General features: G+C 41.3%; 1 protein-coding gene across 7 annotated transcripts in view; it reads left to right on the top strand.

Moving 5' to 3' along the window:
* SYNE2 (spectrin repeat containing nuclear envelope protein 2) overlaps positions 1-18831 on the top strand; it is a 195642-nt gene that overhangs the window by 116470 nt on the left and 60341 nt on the right. For all 7 annotated transcript variants that reach the window (XR_012628988.1, XM_074869023.1, XM_074869025.1 and 4 more), the window contains 16 exons: positions 1290-1523; positions 3361-3525; positions 4443-4568; positions 5514-5626; positions 6274-6415; positions 7369-7500; positions 8078-8230; positions 8485-8694; positions 9797-9898; positions 10942-11061; positions 11231-11431; positions 13162-13335; positions 13912-14043; positions 16011-16207; positions 17274-17406; positions 18298-18480. Coding sequence is in view for 6 of the 7 variants with exons in the window: in XM_074869023.1 (XP_074725124.1) it covers positions 1290-1523; positions 3361-3525; positions 4443-4568; positions 5514-5626; positions 6274-6415; positions 7369-7500; positions 8078-8230; positions 8485-8694; positions 9797-9898; positions 10942-11061; positions 11231-11431; positions 13162-13335; positions 13912-14043; positions 16011-16207; positions 17274-17406; positions 18298-18480 (2517 nt within the window). In the remaining variant the exon portion in view is untranslated. The remainder of the gene's footprint in view (positions 1-1289; positions 1524-3360; positions 3526-4442; positions 4569-5513; positions 5627-6273; positions 6416-7368; positions 7501-8077; positions 8231-8484; positions 8695-9796; positions 9899-10941; positions 11062-11230; positions 11432-13161; positions 13336-13911; positions 14044-16010; positions 16208-17273; positions 17407-18297; positions 18481-18831) is intronic.

The following is an 18831-nucleotide window of genomic DNA, read 5'->3' on the forward strand; positions in this document are numbered from 1 at the left end:
TCCATGGTCTCAGGCTTGGCACACAAACAGATGACATGTGCACGAACAGACATATCAATACTGGTTTGTTTCATTCAACTAATTTGACTCGGGCACCTCTGAGTTTCTATTCCTGTAGAGGAAGGGGATAAGGTTCACTGCGGTAACAAAGTCTAGCTAGGGAGGGGCAGAGCAAGCCGTAAGTGTAAACTAAATGCTTATGGACACATACCTGTGTGAGGAAAGGGTGTCATGCACAGTATTATAGATGTGTAATGTTTGGTTATTTAAATGAATGAATTAAAACAGACAGACTGAGAACTAGAGCTGGAAATTTCAGGTGGAGGTTGAAGTAAACTGGTGCTTTTTTATTTCTTATGTCACGTATACCTCAACAGAAATATTTAGACTGCTCTGGGATCTGTATACTCAGATTTACTTTCTGTGTTTAATGGCACTGTCCCATACTATCTCAGAGGCAAACAAAACCAGTAGTGATTAAAGTAAGACACTGATAGCTGAAACAATGCATTTTTGCTCTCTGTTTTTCTGCCAAATTGCATTTTAACATGGAGCTTGTGTACTACCACTGGCCATCTCAGTTGCTTGAAGATATGCTCTAGAGCTGTGGGAGTGTACAGGTAGTTTGTTCTTGTGGTGGTGTGCTTGATTTACTTAGTACCAGTATTTGCATGTGTGGAGGTATATACAGACCTGTACAGCCTTCCAAGCAACTGCTGATATCTCCAAGCACTTTAGACTTTTCCTTATTACGGAAGTGTGCAATATTGTTACTTAAAGGAGGGCAAGTAAGAAGAAAGAATTACACAAGACATACTTAAAAATACACCATTTTTTTCTGTGTGACCTAGAGCCTGAATAAAGCATATTTGACTCTTGGAACTGAACACAGGCAAGTAGCTTGTAAGTGTTGCCTAACAGCTTGCTTTGCAGCTTTAAACTGCATTGCTTTTACATCTAACTCCCACAGAAAAACATCTCTCCTCAGGGGAGAACTGGTTAATGGTGAGTCATTCCACTTCCTGTATGTTCAGGTATACCTGTGCAAATGCAAATCGCTGCCTGGAAACCTGTTACACCAGATCCCAGATCGCCTGGCTGCTGAGTTTCCCTTTCTTTTTCTTTTTTCCTTCTTTTTTTTTTTTTTTTTTTTTAATCTGGGAACACTGTGGCAGAGTTGTTCCGGAGCTCTGTGAGTGTGAAAGTTAAACATTTCCCACTAGTAAGGGAAGGGGAAAGAAAGAAAAACTGGATAGATAACCACGTTTCTTTCATATGCTTTGCTTCAGAGTGACAAGCCGCCTCCTGTCCCCAACGCCATCCAGGGCTCTCGAGGGAAAGCGGGAGATTCGAAGGAAGCAGTGGATGGCAGTAGGCCTGAGCCAGAAACGATCCTCCAGGTGTGCCAGGCCGAGGTTGCTGAGCTGGAACAATGGCTAGACAAAACTAAACTCTCCCTGAGGTCAGACCCCCAGAGCCCCAAAACGCAGCAGATGGTGGAACTGCAGCTTGCCGATTACCAGGTAAGAGGGAGCGGTCAGTTTGCTGCTGCCATCCAAACAAGTCGCCCTTCCCTGGGGTGCAGGTCTGCAGAAAAGCTGCTCTTACTGCTTCTCCTCTCCCCTCTTAGTCGGCTTCGTTACACTGTGCAGAAAACAGGTAACCACTTGGCTTCAGTTTCAGGTGCAGCTTTCCATGGGCTTAGTTAAAATACCTATTTTTAGACCTGGGATCTTTACGCATCTGGGGGATTTAGGTAGAATTCTTGAGTATTTTTAAAGTTTTGTTTTTCTTTGAATTATTTTCAGAAACAGGGCTCAGTATAGTTTGAATCCTCTATTAAAAGACACTTTTTCATAGGTCTCAATCATGATAAATCAGCTACAAAAAATGGAATTTTTTTTTTTCTTTTGCATTTTCACTTTCTATTTTTGTCAGAGTGGTTTAAAAGACTGGTATAAAATAGTTTCCAAGCCGGTATATTCTTTTGCACTTTTTGCAAAAAGCTGCCAGCATAGGTAGAAAGACGGGGGCTTTTCCCCTGCCCTGTGTGAGCAACGGTGATATTTGGACCTACTGCCGTAGTGCTCAGGCAGTCCCAGTGGTAGCAGAAGGAAAAGAGTGGGTGGTACCCATTGGTGAAAATGGGTGGAGGAAAACAGGACTGGCATGAGAGGCTGGGGTGGGTGGGAGTCCTGACATGCAGCTTTTTACTCTAGCGTGCAGATTAAAAGAAAGCTTACAAGCATGCCACTTTGAAGTTCCCTGCAGTGCCAGTCTGGTGTACCAGTTTCCTCAAGCACTGCGTCTACCTAAAGCAACAAACTTCACTCACCATAAAGGAACCAGTACCAAAATGTCCCTATTTTAAAATATTAGAAGACATTTCCAACTGTTTTGTTGTTGTTGTTGGGTGTTTTTTTTTAATAGGAACTGAGTCCATGCCAAGAAATGCCTCTGGGTTTAGGCTGTGATTCAGCTAAGTGCTCGGGTGCTGAACTTTGTGGGATCCTGAATGCACTTAAGTAGCTGGCTGTGTCTGGATCCCATTCAGGGTTTGTGTCAGCGTAGGTTTCAACAGGGTAGTTCCAAACAGTAAAAACAAGAAGGCTTCAGGCAGCTGTCAGCATAGCTGAATTCCTGTCAGCTTTTACCAGTTTGGCTCAATCTTAAGACATGAACTTGGGGAGGGGGCTAGAGGTTTTTTTAACTTAGCCAATAGCTACACAGAAAAATACACATAGTACAAAACAGAAAGTCTCTAGATATGGATGTCTGATGTATAGCAGTTAATTTATTGCAGTTGATTACTTTGCAGTTGAGTCATGGTACCTGTCTCCACGCTCACCTTCAAAACATGAGTTTAAAGTAATGCAGAGATGCGCTTTGATTCACGCCAGCTTGAATCAAAAAACAGATCCCAACAGTTTGCAATGGCCTGGCTGACACATGGTAATGTTACTATGTTTTGGTAATTCAGCATCATTCCTCCCAAAGGGTGATGTGATCAGTCTGTGCACTGCCTCCTTCTCCCCCATTGGGGTGTGTTGTCTTCTTGGTTGCATCCAAATGAAGTCTTCTTTCTGCTCTCCTCTTTTATTACTCCATATCTGAGTTAGTATAACTTCCTGCAGAGGCTGTTATTTGAAACAGTTTTAAGACTAACTGTATAAAATTTAATTGTTCGGAATAAAAAGATACTATATTGGAGAAAATCTAGGGACGTTGCAGCTATTTCTCTTTTTGCCTGTATGTTTCTATTCTTTCAGACAGGGGAAGTGTGAGCATTGACTTCAGAATATTATGAGGAAAGGAGTGTTGTACTTCTAGGAATGAATAATTGGCTGCTCTCCCTCCTAGGTGAAGCTATCAGAGATTGAACAAAAGGTCCTTTCTTTACTGGATTATGGAGATAGTGCAGACTGCCAGCATGAGGTAGAGGCTCTTTCCTGGAAGCTGAAGGAAGTAAAATGCAATTTGGAAATAGTCCAGATGATGCTTCAAGACAAATACGATGAAGAGCAGGTAAAGCATATGAATGCTATGCAGAGCAAGACTGAGAGAGTCATGGTGCTTTAATGTACTGTAGTACATTGCAGCTAGCAGTGGATTTTTAATGAGTCTCTGAACAACATCTTTTCTGCTTTAAGTGCTCAGTGACAGAGGTCAAGATTTTTCAAGGAGTACAGGAAAAGGATATAAAGGGTTTTATTTTCTTTTGGTTTTTTTTAAATGCCTTTAAAATGCCATGATATTTGTCTGTGACAGTATCACAGCAGAGAGGCCTTTAAGTGGTAACTTTCTCTTTGAAGAATGCATAAATGACAAGGGCAGTGACTCTGCCAGCTCACCTTTCCTGAGCTTCCCAATGGATGAGACAGTAACTCCCAGCTGCAGAGCTAATTCCCACTCTGTTGTGCAAGGGGCCAGAGAAGCCCACCTGATGTGTTTGTGTAAGAGCAGCCACAGTCCCTATGATGCTGGAAGGAGCACAGCCTAAATGAGAGCCTGCAAGGCCCAGGAGAGAATTAGTGCTGGTAAAGGCTCCTGTTGAAATATCTCTGTGAGCACAGACAGAGAGAAAATCCAGGTGCACGAGCAAATTTATAAGCATAAATTGTGCATCCCTACAATTTGGTCAAACAATAAGAATGCAGGATTAGCATCAATTAATCTGCTAACAGGAAACACAAAATAAGCCTTGTAACTCTCAGGGAGAGAAATGTGAGGACTTTAGCAGCAGGTTAGAATGGATCAAATTTTCAGTAAATGGAACTGGACATAAATCTTTGCAAGAGTAGCAACTGTGTTTCAGGCACTGCTCATTCTATGTATGGTTAAGTCCAAGACAGCTCCGCTTTTGCCAGTCCGCAAACTGCACTTGTGGATTCTGCCCTCTTGTCAATTCTGGAAGCATTCCCACAATGGATCTCTCTTTACAGATTCACAACAGAGAGAGGGTCAACCCAGAGCCCTTTGAGATCCTACACTCAGATGGCTCCAGCACGCCCCAGCTTGCCCTCGCTGAACGGCTGCCTGTTTGTCACAATGGTTTCCAGCACCCACAGGTAATTCTGCTGTCCAGGATCCAGGCTGCTCCACGTCCCCGGTGGATGTGGGGACAGCTGTATTTATTACCTGATGCAATTTTCACTGTGAGATCAAGTCTGTCAAGGGTAGGTTTCAGCCACCCCTCTCCTCCAAGACTAGAGGAGTTTTTCAGGTTGGAGAAAGACCTCACCCCTAAAATCCCATGTCCAAAAGTTTAGTAATACTATGAAGCTGGATATTACCCTGACACTTGCCTTGTATCATAATGATTCAGATGGCATCACCCATCCTTCCAATTTCCTATCCTTGAAGCTCTGATGTATTACGAAATTTGAATCTATATATTGACATTGCTTTTGAAAATGAATTTGAAGCTAAAGTTTTCTGAACATTTTCCCGTGGGCTAACTCACAATGACTTTAAGGCTGTTGTTAACACAATAAAAAAAATCCTGTGATGTTCTGTGCTCTGTAAACTACTTCTGTTTTGCTAACTGAAAATTAGCTTTTGCCCTTTTCATGCTATTAGAAAAAAGTTAGAGAAAAAGGATGATCCAGCCTGAGCTGCTAAAATTGCTCACTTTTCACTCGAAACTCTCTTTTTAGCTAAAGGAACTCAGCCTCATATTTGAGCAAATTCCCATTTTCCCTTGTCTTTTCCTCTGTATAAGGATGGCCATCAATGGCCTTTAAATTTCCATATGTGCATAATTTGTTTCTGACTGATGGGTTTTGCTTTTAAAACTTTGGCTCAGGCAGAAATATATCCCATAAAACCACAAGTTTTCAGAAAACAGTTATCAACAGTTATTATTAAAACTGCATTTTATTCTGATAGATGTATTCTTATTTTCTTTGCTAAATGAATTCACGTAAAATGTGATTGGAAAAGCACAATCATCATTTCAGTTTAATACAGTGCACATAACTGATTTTACTGTTCATGCCATTCTTTGTGCACAGGATCTGAAAGTAAAAGCAGCTGAGCAGAAAAGCCTCATTGACTTCATCGAGTCGTGTGTGGAAAAAATGCAGCCACAGTTTGAGGACAACGTGACTCAGAAATTAGAATCAAGGTACAAAATAACAAAATCAGTTACCAGATTCAGTGATATAAAACTGTCTAAACCTGCTGAAACTTGCAGTGGCACCACTGGTTCGGTGCAGGAATGTGTGCCTTTAGAAGAACAGTTGCAGAAGCTGGGAGATTTCTGCCATCAAATGGAGTCTCATTTATGTGACAGCCTCCTTCATGCGGGGCTCACTCTAGGGTTTAGAGTCAGTCTTGATAATCAGGCAGGACTGACACCTGCCATAAGCTGAAGCAGGCCCATCTGGAGGCAAGTTGGATGTCTCTGTTCACAGCCTTTGCTGTACAAATGCATGATGATACCCAACCAGGTTTAAAGGCAGCATCTTTGAAAAGGGAGCATTGGGATCATGCACCTTCCAGCATGGAACCAAGACTTGCTACAGGACTATCCTTCCCATATTGTCATTTCAGAGATAAAGGCTGCAAGCAGGCTCCTAGCATGGTTCATGAGAAGGGAAAAGCCCAAAGAAATGTATCAAAGTTTGGGTTAAAGATCATACATGCACTTGGTTTCATTCTGGTTTTGGGGTAGGAGCAATAGAAACTAATCTTATACAAGAAGTCTTACAAATCTAATTTTGCTTATTCTGCTTCAGTGTTTGCCATTCTAACAATGTTTTCTCAATACAGCAATGGAGAATCTGATCCAAAGAGCAAGCAGGCTGATCCCACCTTAGCTCCAAAGGACCAAATGGGTAATAAATGGCAATATTTACAACAAGAGCTGTCATCAAAGATGAACTCTCCTCTCTGCCAGCTTGTGGAACCTCAGGTCTGTTTAAGCTCAGTAAAACACTCTTTGTGCAGGCAGTTGGTTGTGGTAAAGACAGCAATTAGTGTATCTTCCTGCATCATCGTGTCATGTCTCTTCATCAGATAACTGAAACCTGTGCAAGCATTCTCCAGAGGAAATAGTTACTGCATACTGTTTTCATGATTGTCTTTTAATTTTACTTTGAGGTAAATAATGTCTCTGAAGTAGTGACTACTAAGCATAGTGTGGGAGAACATAGGTGGATCCTTGTAGTTAGTTCAGACCAGATGTTATCTGTTTAATTCTTTCAAGAGAACTAAGCGAGTTAGCCAGCAAACTCCCGGCTGATTTTCGTGGATGTGGGTTAAGTCTCAGTTCTTGCAAGTGTGAGAACATTTTGGTCAAAACATATCTCTGGCTTAAATTTTGTTCTGTCTTTCACCATTGTGGTCTCTCTTTCTCACATATCAAAAGTGGAGTTTGGACTGCAACAAGAGCACGCTGTGTGTTTATTCTGAACAGACTGCAGAATTTTACTGCTTGGACAAAACTGTAATTTCTGTTATTAACAGTTTTGTTCACATTAAATTAGAATGGCTCGATTCCCTGTTCTCTGAAATTACTGCATTTCATGGAAGAATATCAGTCATATAAAAGGATGAATATCAGCTCTTTTTCAGGAAAGGCTTAACACTGCAGTGGGCAGCAGGGCTGCCTTAACACAAACTACAACTTGGAGCCCTTAAAGCTGGGAATCCAAGGCTCCTTTATCAGTCAATCTCCCATCAGGGCATAGCCTACCCAACTAATTTTTGCCAGTAAAAAGGGAACCCTGCTATCCAGGTGCCTTATATTAATGCCTTGAAACTTTCATTTCAATGCTTTTTGAGAGAAGCGTTATCTAGTTGCCAATAGTCCTGTCTTCATTTGAGCTGTTCACCTAATTACAATGTTCTTTTTCCAAATGTTAGATTACAACAAAGATGAACATGTTGCCCCGAGGCACATTTGCTAGTGCAGGAACCCCAACTGTGGAAGAACTGAAAACTTACACTGTCCAGCTGGGAGACCTAAGCCAAGAAGCAAATGTGGTGCATGCACAGGTAACAGTGGCATGTCCTAGCGTTGCAAAAATACCAGGGATTCTAGATACAAGACACTGTTTGGGCATTGGGAAACAGCCAATAATCATATTATTGCAGATGGCATTCACTGTAGTGTAGCTTTTGCATCAGGTATGGACTATAATGTAGAAATCAGCTTAGGATTTTGAGAGGAAACATTTCAAGTTTCAGCTGTGATACTTCTGCTACCTGAATCCAAAGATTTGCTACTGTGGGTAAAACTCCCTAACCTGTATAAAGCAAGGAGTCTGTGAATGATTTCAGGAAATGTGCAGTATTGGAGCTGACAAGACAAATTGTGTTGTGCTCATTCCTTACATTAGAGACCTGTAAGACAGCAGCCAGTCCTAATACATAAAGGGTCATTGTCTCAGCTTTGGCCTTGACAGCTTTGAGTATTACATGCATATAACTGTCTCATCCAAGTCTGTCCCTTAGTATTTCATTAATTCCATTTTATTATTAGCTGACTGAACCTCTAACCTTATATGAGTGAATAAATCTTAGCCATGCCTTGGATGAAAGTACTGAAAACTTCTGGCTTGCCTTTACCTAGGTTAATGTGGCAGAGGAAGTCTCTTCCAATTTGGACAGAAAATTGTTTGAGCTGCTTCTGGCAATCAGCCGATGTTTGAATAACATGGAGGAGATGTTAAACACCTCAGTCCTCTCCACTGAAGAGGCAGCTGTGCAGCAGGCTCTTTATGAGGTAACTGTCCTAACGCACCCAGGGAAGGACAAACCCCAGTGGATTTCTGTTACAATAGAATATATATGACCTGATATTTCCTCTATGTTTTGCTGATATTATTCAGGAATAACACCACCAAACTGTTTGGTGTTGCACAGATTTGGGCCTATGGCTTTTAACAATTATCAGCTTGAGTCCTGCAGCCTCTTACAGGCAAGAGTCCTTGGGCACAGACCATTTTCACTCATGTTATCTTTCTTTCAACCCTTTAGACTCTTTCTGTAGAGTTGCAAAAACTTCACGCTGATCTGAGTGATAAAAAGGATGATCTTCTAAAGTCTATTAGCTGTGCTGGTGGGAGCACAGATGTGTTCTGCAAGTGCTTTAACAACTTGCAGGCGCGGCTGGAACAAACTCAAGCTGCCACTGTTTCAAGGAGCAACTCAATGAAAGCTGGTCTGGATCATAATAGCAATTATCAGGTACTCTACTGCCAAATGCACATCTTGTTTCACAGCATCTGTTAGCTTGTCAGTGTTAATGCATTTAGGCTACAGATGAGCAATCTATAATGGGCTTTCTGTTTTTTTAGTACTAACTTGTCTTGGCCTCTCAAGAAACAAATTAATTTTGCTGTTTACAGTGCTGTTTACAGTGTTTAGAGGCCTTGATCGCAGTAGAAATCTTGCATGCAGAAAGCATGGAAGTAACCTGGGATCCCGTGCACGCTAAAGCAAGTTTCTGTGTGTAGGGATTAGGCCAAGGAAGGTTTCGTATATTCTTTCTAGTGCTGTGTGGACTCAGGAGAGGCAGGCTTCTTCCCTTTTGGTGCCATGTCTGGCACTGGACTACTTTTAGCTATGTATTGGAGGCTGATTTAACCCTTTGTATTTACTGTCCCTTTAAGATTTTGTGACACAGTAGCAGAGGCCATAGTTTTGCAATTTTGCATTTTTTGTTCTTTTTCGGAAAAGCCAATAATGAGAAACTTTTCTACAGATTCTCATGATGGGCTAAATATACTAGCTATTGCTGGAAAATAATCAGATCAGGTATTTAGGCTGAAGTAAGGAAAGAAGAGCCTGGTCTTTGAAATACAGTTTCCAATGTCCAGCAAAACTCCAGTGTGCTCATCATCTGCAAGTCAGCCTAGCTCTTTACTGCTGAATACTAAAACAGTTCCTTTGAAGAACACCGGGATGTTGTCTCCAAACAGTAGCAGGACTAGTCTTGCAGTGTTTATTTATGCAGAATCCATGGAGCTCCATCAGTCACCAGTAATGGGCTCACTTTCTCATTTTCAGAAGGAAAGAATTTGTTTCTCTGTAAGTTTCACAGATTTTTACAGTCATAGAGGATCATTGTGACAGAGTAATCTACTTTCTTACACTACACAGCCTGCAGAATTTCCCTCTCTAAATTACTGCTTTAAGCCCATAATGCACATGCTTTATTTTGGTTTTTTAAATAGGAAAAAAGTGCTTTTGCCGTAAGAAGTAACCATTTTGTTTGCTGTGTAATTTTGTCTGGTCATTACTATCTTCCTGATATGTGATATACTTCTGATGTTTGTTTCTTTTGCAGAATGAAACCAGGCTGCTCTATGATCAGTTAACTGAGAAAAAAGCTACTCTGCAACAATGCTTGAATGCAATACGTGGACAAAGTATTTCTGAACAGTTTCAGGTAATTTCATTCGAAGGAAAGGAGAGGAAGCACTCTCACCATTAGCTATTATTTCCAGTTTTCTGCAATCTATTAAGTTTCATATTTTCTGAAGTTTGAGTTGTAAAATGGGGGAAGGAGAGAGTTCAGTATTCATCACCCTCCCTTTTTTTTTTTTTTTCCTACACCCCAATCCATAGTCATCTAATTCCAGTACTTCTAGTGGTTGCAGTGGAGGAACCAGTCTCTCCACAACCTGTCAGAGTAAATACACCCCACACTATGGCAGGGAAGAGAAGGAGCTACACAAAATACAGCACTTCACACATTATGCCTTTTTATATGCAAAACTAGCTTTTCTTTGTGGGAATAGGACTCCAGTATTTATATCTACTCATTCAGCATTTATGAGCACTTTGTCATATGGCATTTGATCAGTTAAGCTATTTTCTTTGACCTTCATGAGGATTGGCAGAGAATTAAAAATGAACAGACTGCATATCCTCCCCAGAATGGTCATCAGCCAGCTACCTACTTGTTGGTGAAGCAAAGAGGGTGTCCCAAAACTTTTTTGTTACAGGCTTACGACCTTGTTTACAGGCATAATTTTCTGCCAGGCTGAAAGCTATGCTCAGAACTGCTGAATCCCCTAGCAGAGACTGCTGCCTTAGATATATTGTCAAGTAACCATCTTGGAAAAGGAATGCCAGAAGTACATAGCTTCCCTTCCTTCAGAGAGAAACTACCTCAATCCATCCCTGGCTGAGTCTTTCTACTTCATAATTAAAAATGGTATTTTCTGAGTCCATGATTCCTTTCAATGCTGAACTGAGACACAAGACCTGAATTCCCTTCCTGGCTGTGCCGCGTGAACCCAGTAAGCTGTGTCATGAACAGTCGTGTCTATTTAGCTTATAAGCTCGTTGGATCTCGGGGTCTCATTGTGAACTTACACAGTACTAGCGCAGCAGAGATCCAGCCCCTGGATCTGCTGTACTAGTAGTGATAATAGAAAGGTTACTGGAACAGAACTCTCCTAATAGCTTATTTTGTCCTTAATTCAGAAAACTGATGCCTGTGCTTTGGAGCTGCAAAACTTTGAAAACCAAGTAGCAAAATTGAGAGGCCATGGGGAAAGATTTCAGTTACCTGTCACCTTAATCCAGGAAGCTTATAAATTAGAGGTAAGAGCACAGTACAGTTTCCACTTACTCGGCAATGTTGGATTCTTCTAAGCAAGGTATTTTTAGCATCAAAAGGCTGATGGTTATTTTGCATTCTGGGAATGTGTGTGTGGGTTTGTAGAATTCATTTCTGTCCTTCATGAATCACTAAACTGTGTTTACATTGTAGGATGTTTTGGATGACATGTGGGGCATTCTGAAAGCAAAGTATGTGGAGCTGAACTCTCCTTCCATCAGTGAGACTCAGTATGAGAACTTACTTCATGGATTTGCAGAGCTGGTAGCTATTGGACAAGAGAAAATTGCACAAGATCCAAAGCAGCTAACGAAAAGCAGAGCAGCTCTACAGTCTCACCTGGAAAATCACAAGGTATAAGATGCTTATCACAGCACTGCTCAGATCAACGCAGCAGGAGCACTATTTTCTGTGACCGGTTTCTCTCCAGTGTTATGGAGAAGAATAACTAGCTCATAGCATAGGGGAGGGACTGGAGTACATACAGAAAACAAAGCAAAGTTTTTCAGTAGACCAAAATGGGACCCAGTAAAATATGAAAGAGGTTGTTATTGCAGCTGCAGTTTTGGTGATCAATTAAGATCAGAATTTCAGTTTTGTCAGTCTAATACTCCTTTGGCTTACCTCAGAACATATTGATATGTGAGGAAAACATATGTCCTTCTAATTACTGCTAATAAATCAGTAGTGAGGTTCCTGAAGTTGCTGTCTAGCAACTGAGAGTTGAGCCTTTGCTTTCAGCATTCTGTGCCATCATGATCTGATGGAGAAAACTTAACCCATAACAGCTTTTCCAAGGAAGGATAGTTTAGATCCAGCTGCTACCTGCTTGATGGGAGATGGCTGAGAATACACCTGCATCCTCACTGTCCTGCCACTTGGCAAGAAGCCCTGGCCAATGCTAGTCACTCAAAGATGTTTCTGTCATGTCATTGCCTTAATTTAACTGCCTCACATAGCTCAAACTCCCTTAAGAATTGATTCAGGATGCCAAGCACTGCAAACCACTGCTCCAGAGTCATAGGAATTGTGTTTGTCACTCCAAATAGCCCTTAGCAAAGCCAAATGTTAGGAATTTATTTACAAAGGAAAACATTGATTTACAAAAGCAAAAGAAAACTGCAAAAGCTGCTTTTTCCTGCCCTGGTTATCAAGACTTATCAGGATGCTCACACAGCCTAAGTCTGGGGTATGGTTCCTTAAAGTGAAATTCTTGTACTAGTTATTAATTCTTAGTGAAGAAGATCTTGATTGAAGAGTGTGATCTTAAATCCTCAAAGCTTTTCTTTGTGGGGAAAAGTGTTCTGCTGAGATTTGGACATTTCCCAAGAGCTCAGCTGATCCATAACTAAATCAAACTGTTACCCGGTTATCCCAAAGGATTATTGTGCCCTACCAACTACTTAGCCCTTAGAACTGCTAATACCCTTGGTGTTTGGAGTCACCTCCTATCCAGGTGAAACAAACTGGATAATGGCTGTCTGGTGATAACGACCTCACGTTAAACTATGAATTTATTTATAATTAAACTCTTCCTTCCATCATCTTCCTACAACACCTTTGTATTTCATATGAGCTGAAGGTATAAATGCGTAGATCTTTTTTCTTTAGAAATGTATAAATGAAAATAGTGTATGCGACTCATCTGCACCAGGGAAAGTTTAGGCTGGACATTAGGAAGTGTTTCTTTACTGAGCGGGTGGTCAAATACTGGAACAGGCTTCCTGGAGAGGTGGTGGATGCCCTAAGCCTGCCAGTGATTAAGAGGCATTTGGACAATGCCCTTAATAACATGCTTTAACTTTTGGTCAGCCCTGAAGTGATCAGGCAGTTGGACTAGATGGTTGTTGTAGGTCCCTTCCAACTGAAAATATTATACTCTACTCTATCACTGGTTCTTGACTAACTGTAAAATGATCAGTAACTGCCAGTCTTGGGGAGATGCAGAATTTGGGTATAAGGCTCCTGACTCCAGCTATGAGAGACCCTGAAACTGGCTGCTCTTCTCAGTGAGTCTTCTGTCTTCTTCATACTCCTGCTGTGGGTGTGTGATCTCTCTTAAAGAGCAAACTTGTTTTTTTCAGGACTTTTTCCACAACCTCATGACCCACATGGTTTTCATGCAAGCATTTTCCAAGAAAGTGTCTCCCTCCATCCTACAAAAGAGAGAGGAATTCTGGAGAGAACTGGTGAATGAAGTCAAGCTACTGGAGCAGAAGGCCTGCCAGTATGGTATACATTTAGAGAGCCTGTTAAAGGTAATGAGTCAAAAGAAACCCAGAGTAAAAGCTGGAGGGAAGAAGAGGAGTTGTGTCTAGGGGAACCCTTTCCACACCAGTGACGTTTTGGCTAGTAGTTGTCCTTTCCTGTCTCCACTGGACAGCAACAGTCTATTACTTGTTCTCTGTGTGTCAGTAAACTGGCTTTTTTTCCTTGAAAACCTCTGAAAATGGACATGGGTGGGACTTTATGACTTCTTGCAGTAATTTTTGAGTGTCTGGACTGACAAGAGAGCCATTTAAGGCACAAAAATACCAGCACCACTTTAAAATAAAGCTTGATCTTAAAACGCCCCTAGAGAATAAGAAATTAAGTATACCACTTTAAAATAAGAAACCTTGAAGATATTAATCCATTGAATTGAATGAATTAATCAATTCCTCTGTGGTGAAATTATGTCTAACTTTAATATTCCCATATTATTAATCTATTTTCATGTTCTGTTTCATTAAAGTAAGAGCTGCTGATGCTAGAATAAGCATTAAGGCTTCAGTCTGGTGTGGCAAAGATGCAGATAGATGTGTGCTATGTTAATGATGCAAGGTTTTTTTTAGGAATGGATGGAATTTGATGATGAATGCCTAGTTTTCAGTAAGGAGTTAGAGGCACTTGCCTCTACATTGCCTGCTGTGAATTTGGTTGAAGAAACAGAAGAAAGATTAATGGAAAGGATTGCACTTCTACAGGTATTTAAGTGTCTGTCTCTGACTGGTTTTCTTCGTGGATCTGTAGAGCTTTGTGTCCTTGTCTGTGTGTAGATGCAAGCTGAAGACTTACATTTAAAAGTAGTAGGAGATTGGGCTGCTAATTTCAGCCATGGGCTATAAGTTCATTTAAGTGGGAGTAATGACTATAGCTACTTTAGAACTTGGTCTTCAAATGCAAATATTTGAGAGACCATAGTGTGCAGACTATATGGATCCCAAAGACAGCAGGGAGCCTTGGAGTGAACACAGACCCACTTCTCTGTGATTCAGGAACGATTTTCATACCATGATGTAAACCCTATGGAGAAGGAGAATCAACCCAGTGACTTCAAGTAACTGAACCCCTGCTTGCAACAGAAGGTCTACAGGTTTACCAGCTACTTTTAAAATCTGAGAATTCTAAATAAGATGCCCTGATTTCTATCATAACAAAGAGAATAAAATTACTTTTATATAGAATGGCAGATGGGCTCCTGGCTTGTTCCCAGCTGCATCTCTAATGGCAGAGCTACACCTTTATTTAGAACCTCAAGTCCAGTTGGAAACATTTTATTGATGTTTTAAATACTAAGGATATAAGGTTATAAAAGCAGCCTTTATGGTTGTTTTATAAAACTAAAAAGAAATAGTGTTCAATAACCTTAGTGATGTATCTTCAGAGAGTGCTCTGCATTCCTCACAGGTTTGACCTTTCTTGGTCTTCAGAGGACCCACTCTATTAGAAATTTTTGAATTAATGAGTCTTTGGGTCTATATTGAGTCCAGTTTGATATTTAGATTCATAGACTATTAAGGCAAAAAGGACTACTGTGATTTAATCTAGTTGACTGCATGAAGGAGATCATTGGATGTTCCCAGAAAATTCTGAGCTAGAGTAAAGCTTTTGAAATAAATCAACAGTAGATATTTACAATCACAGTGGCCCTCATGTGCTTCTGATGCTTGTCACACTGAGACAGGAGACATGCAATATTTGCATTACTATTGACTGTGAGGTTGCCTGGTTTGCTTTGGTTTTTTTAAGTTCTTAACTAACTTTTCACTCTTAAGTCTTAGCATATGTCTTTAAAGACATCAGAAACAAAGTAGTGAGGCTTTAGAAGATGCTTTTGAGGGGAATGCCAGCACTGGAGCTTCACAGTTTCAAGGACAGATCAGAATAAAATTCCATGGGGCTTAATTCCTGTGAGAGAAATATCCTTATTAATAATATTGTGCAAGCCCCTCATGTCTGGAGAAAAGTGGGATACTTGCACATCACACAATTGCTATTTTCTGCCTTCTCCCTAGCACTGATCTACTTCCGGTTTGGTTTTTTTTTTCTTTTTTTCCCCTTTTGTCGTTTTGACCTTCCAGTGAAGTGTAGCAATGGTAAAATGCTTTGGGTTTTTTCAGCTGTCTAAGCAAACCAGATCACTCCTATGTCTTCACTGTTCACTTTTCATTCTTCCCTGCCACCGTTATTCAATAGTTATCCCAACAGCTTCCTTCAAAACACTGGTAACATTTTTTTAAATAGATAGAGCCAGAAGGCCCTCTAAGAACAGGAGGGCAATAACCTCCTACTGGGAACAGTCATATGTTTGGACAGCGCAGCCAGCTCTGATAGACATCTGGCTTTAGTATAATAGTTTGTCCATTGCTTGTGGTTTACATGTGTTAAAAAAGCCCATCAAATCATAATACAGTCATTCTGATAATGTATGAAATTATACTGAGATCTGTCTTGATCTATCCAGAGGAAACAAAAAAAAAAATAACCTGTGTCCCTTTTGCATGTAATAAAGTACAGATTCCTTCAATTCAGAAAACAAAATACATGACAGATTAAATGTTAAGATTAAGATCAAGAGATTAAGAAGTTAGCACAAATGGTATGTGTTTTGCTGCCTGTGTTTTCAGTTTTTAAAATATTATTGTTTTGCAAACTTCCCATATTCTGATAGCAAATCAAAAATAGTGTTGATGAAAAGCATGCCAGGCTGTACCAGATGGTGAAAGAAGGCAAGAAATTGCTGACTGCTGTGAGCTGTCCAGAAATAAGAAGCCAGATTGGGAAACTGGAAGAGCAGTGGTTGTCTTTAACCAAAAGAGTTGGCCATGAACTACAGCGACTTCAGACATTACTCAAACTCTTGGTCAGGTGGGTATAACTCAGAAAGCAATGTGGGATACCAGTTAGATACTAGTTTCTGATCCTCTATAGATGTATTTTCTGAGATATGACAGTGAATTAATAAATAATGTAGCTCCTTTAACTTAAAAATGAGAAAAAGAAAAAAGCAGTGGTGATCAGAAGAGTGGCCCTTTATTACACAGCTGATGTTCTCACTGTGCAGACAAGTGCTTCACTTCCTGCTTACTTTTGTAGGAACAGTGTTTTGATTGCTGCCATTGCCAAGTCAGTGCATGTAGGTGAGAGTTAGCTGCATCGTGCTGCAGTTTTTATGTTGGAAGTATTAACAGAAGCTCTGATCATGCTGCCCTAAGCATTTTGACCTGCTGCGAATGCCAGCTAGCCTTGATTCCCGTGGAAAGGCATAATGCACCTGTCTGTGCACGTACACTATCCACCTTGCAACCATTCAAGACCTGGCTGACATGCTGCCTCAACTTGTGTTTTGAAGTTCTCCAAAGGGAGAAGACCCAAGCACGCTCAATGATTTCACATGCCCCAAGCCAACTGTGGGTGCAGTCCTGGCAGTGAGGTGGAGGCAGTCTGGGGCTCTACAGCCCAGTCCACCAGCTGATGTACCCAGCTCGGCTCTCACTGCACCCGGTCTGGCTGCTCTGAGCTCAGGCTGGCTGGACACACAGTGTGGACAGGGCATGCAAGTGTTTGTTGGTATTTACCCCTGCTGTGTATTCTGCACTATACCTTGCAGTGTGTATAATCTCCTCTGGTGGTTTTGACCTCCATGTGAGCTTGTCCTGGCAACTGCTGGGTGAATACAGGAAGAGGATTTTTTCAGGGAGAGCAGACCAGGTGAAAAGATCTGATAGGAACAGTCTCGTGTGTACCTCCAGCAGAACTGCCGTGTTACACATCAATCCATGCCATAGCCATGCTTCTGCAGGGTTATGTAGCAGCGTAGGTGCCAGAATAACACATGCCTCCTCACAGAGAGGAGGAAAACTTGGAGGGTGAGAAATGTATCACAGACTCAGCTAGGAGATGTATGTTTGTGTGTTTTGTTTCCTCCTCGTAGCTACAACAGAGACTCGGAGGATTTAATGAAATGGCTGGATTCTGCTCAGCAGAGAATGAATTTTTGGAAGGAGCAGTCTCTCAACGTGTCACAAGATCTTCCCACCATCAGGGATAACATCAACAGCTTGTTTGTAAGTAATTTTTCCTGCCACATTTAGATAAGACATTGCAACTTCCAGTGAAAATTACCCTTTTGAGTGTTTTTTGTATTTGTCATGACCCAGAAGCTGCCCACATAATATAGCACCGAATGGCTGTGTCCCACAAAGCCACCCCATTATCTGTGTGGGAAACCATGAGGATGGGAGGCCACCAAAGACCTTCCTTCGGATTACAAGGCCAGCCAGAGTGCATGAGTCAGAATGGAATCCTCTCGTAATGAGCTCCCAACTGCAACATCACAGGCCAGCCAGGATCTCTTATGCACCTCCAGTCTAATAGCATGGTTTCTGTCTTGCTCCTGATGCCAAATACCAGATACAGCAGTTCAGCCAAGCTGATGGGCCACGTACCAGCTGAATCTGGAGTGTGGGCTCAGATGGCCAGCCAAAGTCAGGGAAGAGAAACATACTGAATTTAATTTCATGTCTTTGCCTGCCCCTCTGGTGCTGTGCTCCCCTTGTATGACTAGACATGAGGTTCAGCCCCAACGTTAGGCCTGACAGAGGGAGTCTTGCACAGTGGGAAAGCAAAGCATCATGAAAGTTGGACTGCTGGTAGGTGTGAGCTGGCCAGAGAGTCGAGGACTGGGGTTGCTTGCTGGACCTCTGTGTGAAATGGGGATCAGGATATTCCCAGTCCCTATGGAGCAAAAAGTGGCATTGAGCATTGTATCGAGCTGGGCAGAAAAAGGCCTTACCTGCTGCCAGAACGTGTTGAGTTTAGGTTTTATGAACTTCACAAACTTGCTAAAATCTGTTTGTTGAGGCAGTTCATTCTGTGACTAAAAATCTGGTTTGTCTTTATTTAAATAAACACATAAATATTTATACCCTCTCTTAAATTTCTCCGGTGCACCTCAGACATTCTCTAAGGAAGTTGATGAAAAATCTTCCCTGAAGTCATCTGTGGTGAGCACTGCTAACCAGCTCTTTCACGTGAAGCAAGCTGATACTGCAGCGCTTAGGTCATCTTTGGCAAAGTTTGAGCAAAAATGGGGAGAACTGATTACACAGCTCCCAGCCATCCAAGAAAAGCTTCACCAGGTGAGGAGAAACTCTGCTGCCATCTCTCAGTTTGAGCTAAATAATTACTTTAAAATGTTACTGCTGGGATTCAGTTGGCTGCTTCATAAGGCCCCTAAAGCATCTCTTTCCTAATTGTCTGTCTTGGTTTCAGAATATTCCCAATATTGCACTGCAGTTTAATTATTGAAGTGTTCTTCCTGGGCTGTTTGGCATATATCTACCATCTTTACAGTTTTATGTGAAAATCTGTTACAGTTAGAAAGAATTTTATTTCAAATTTCTGAATTATCAAACTTTTCTTAATTTAAGTCATATGCCCCTCTGGAGCACAGAGCTCACCTTCAAGTTCATACCCTGATAATTGCAATT

This window comes from Strix uralensis, chromosome 4 (genome assembly GCF_047716275.1).
Source record: "Strix uralensis isolate ZFMK-TIS-50842 chromosome 4, bStrUra1, whole genome shotgun sequence".
NCBI classification, from domain to species: domain Eukaryota; kingdom Metazoa; phylum Chordata; class Aves; order Strigiformes; family Strigidae; genus Strix; species Strix uralensis.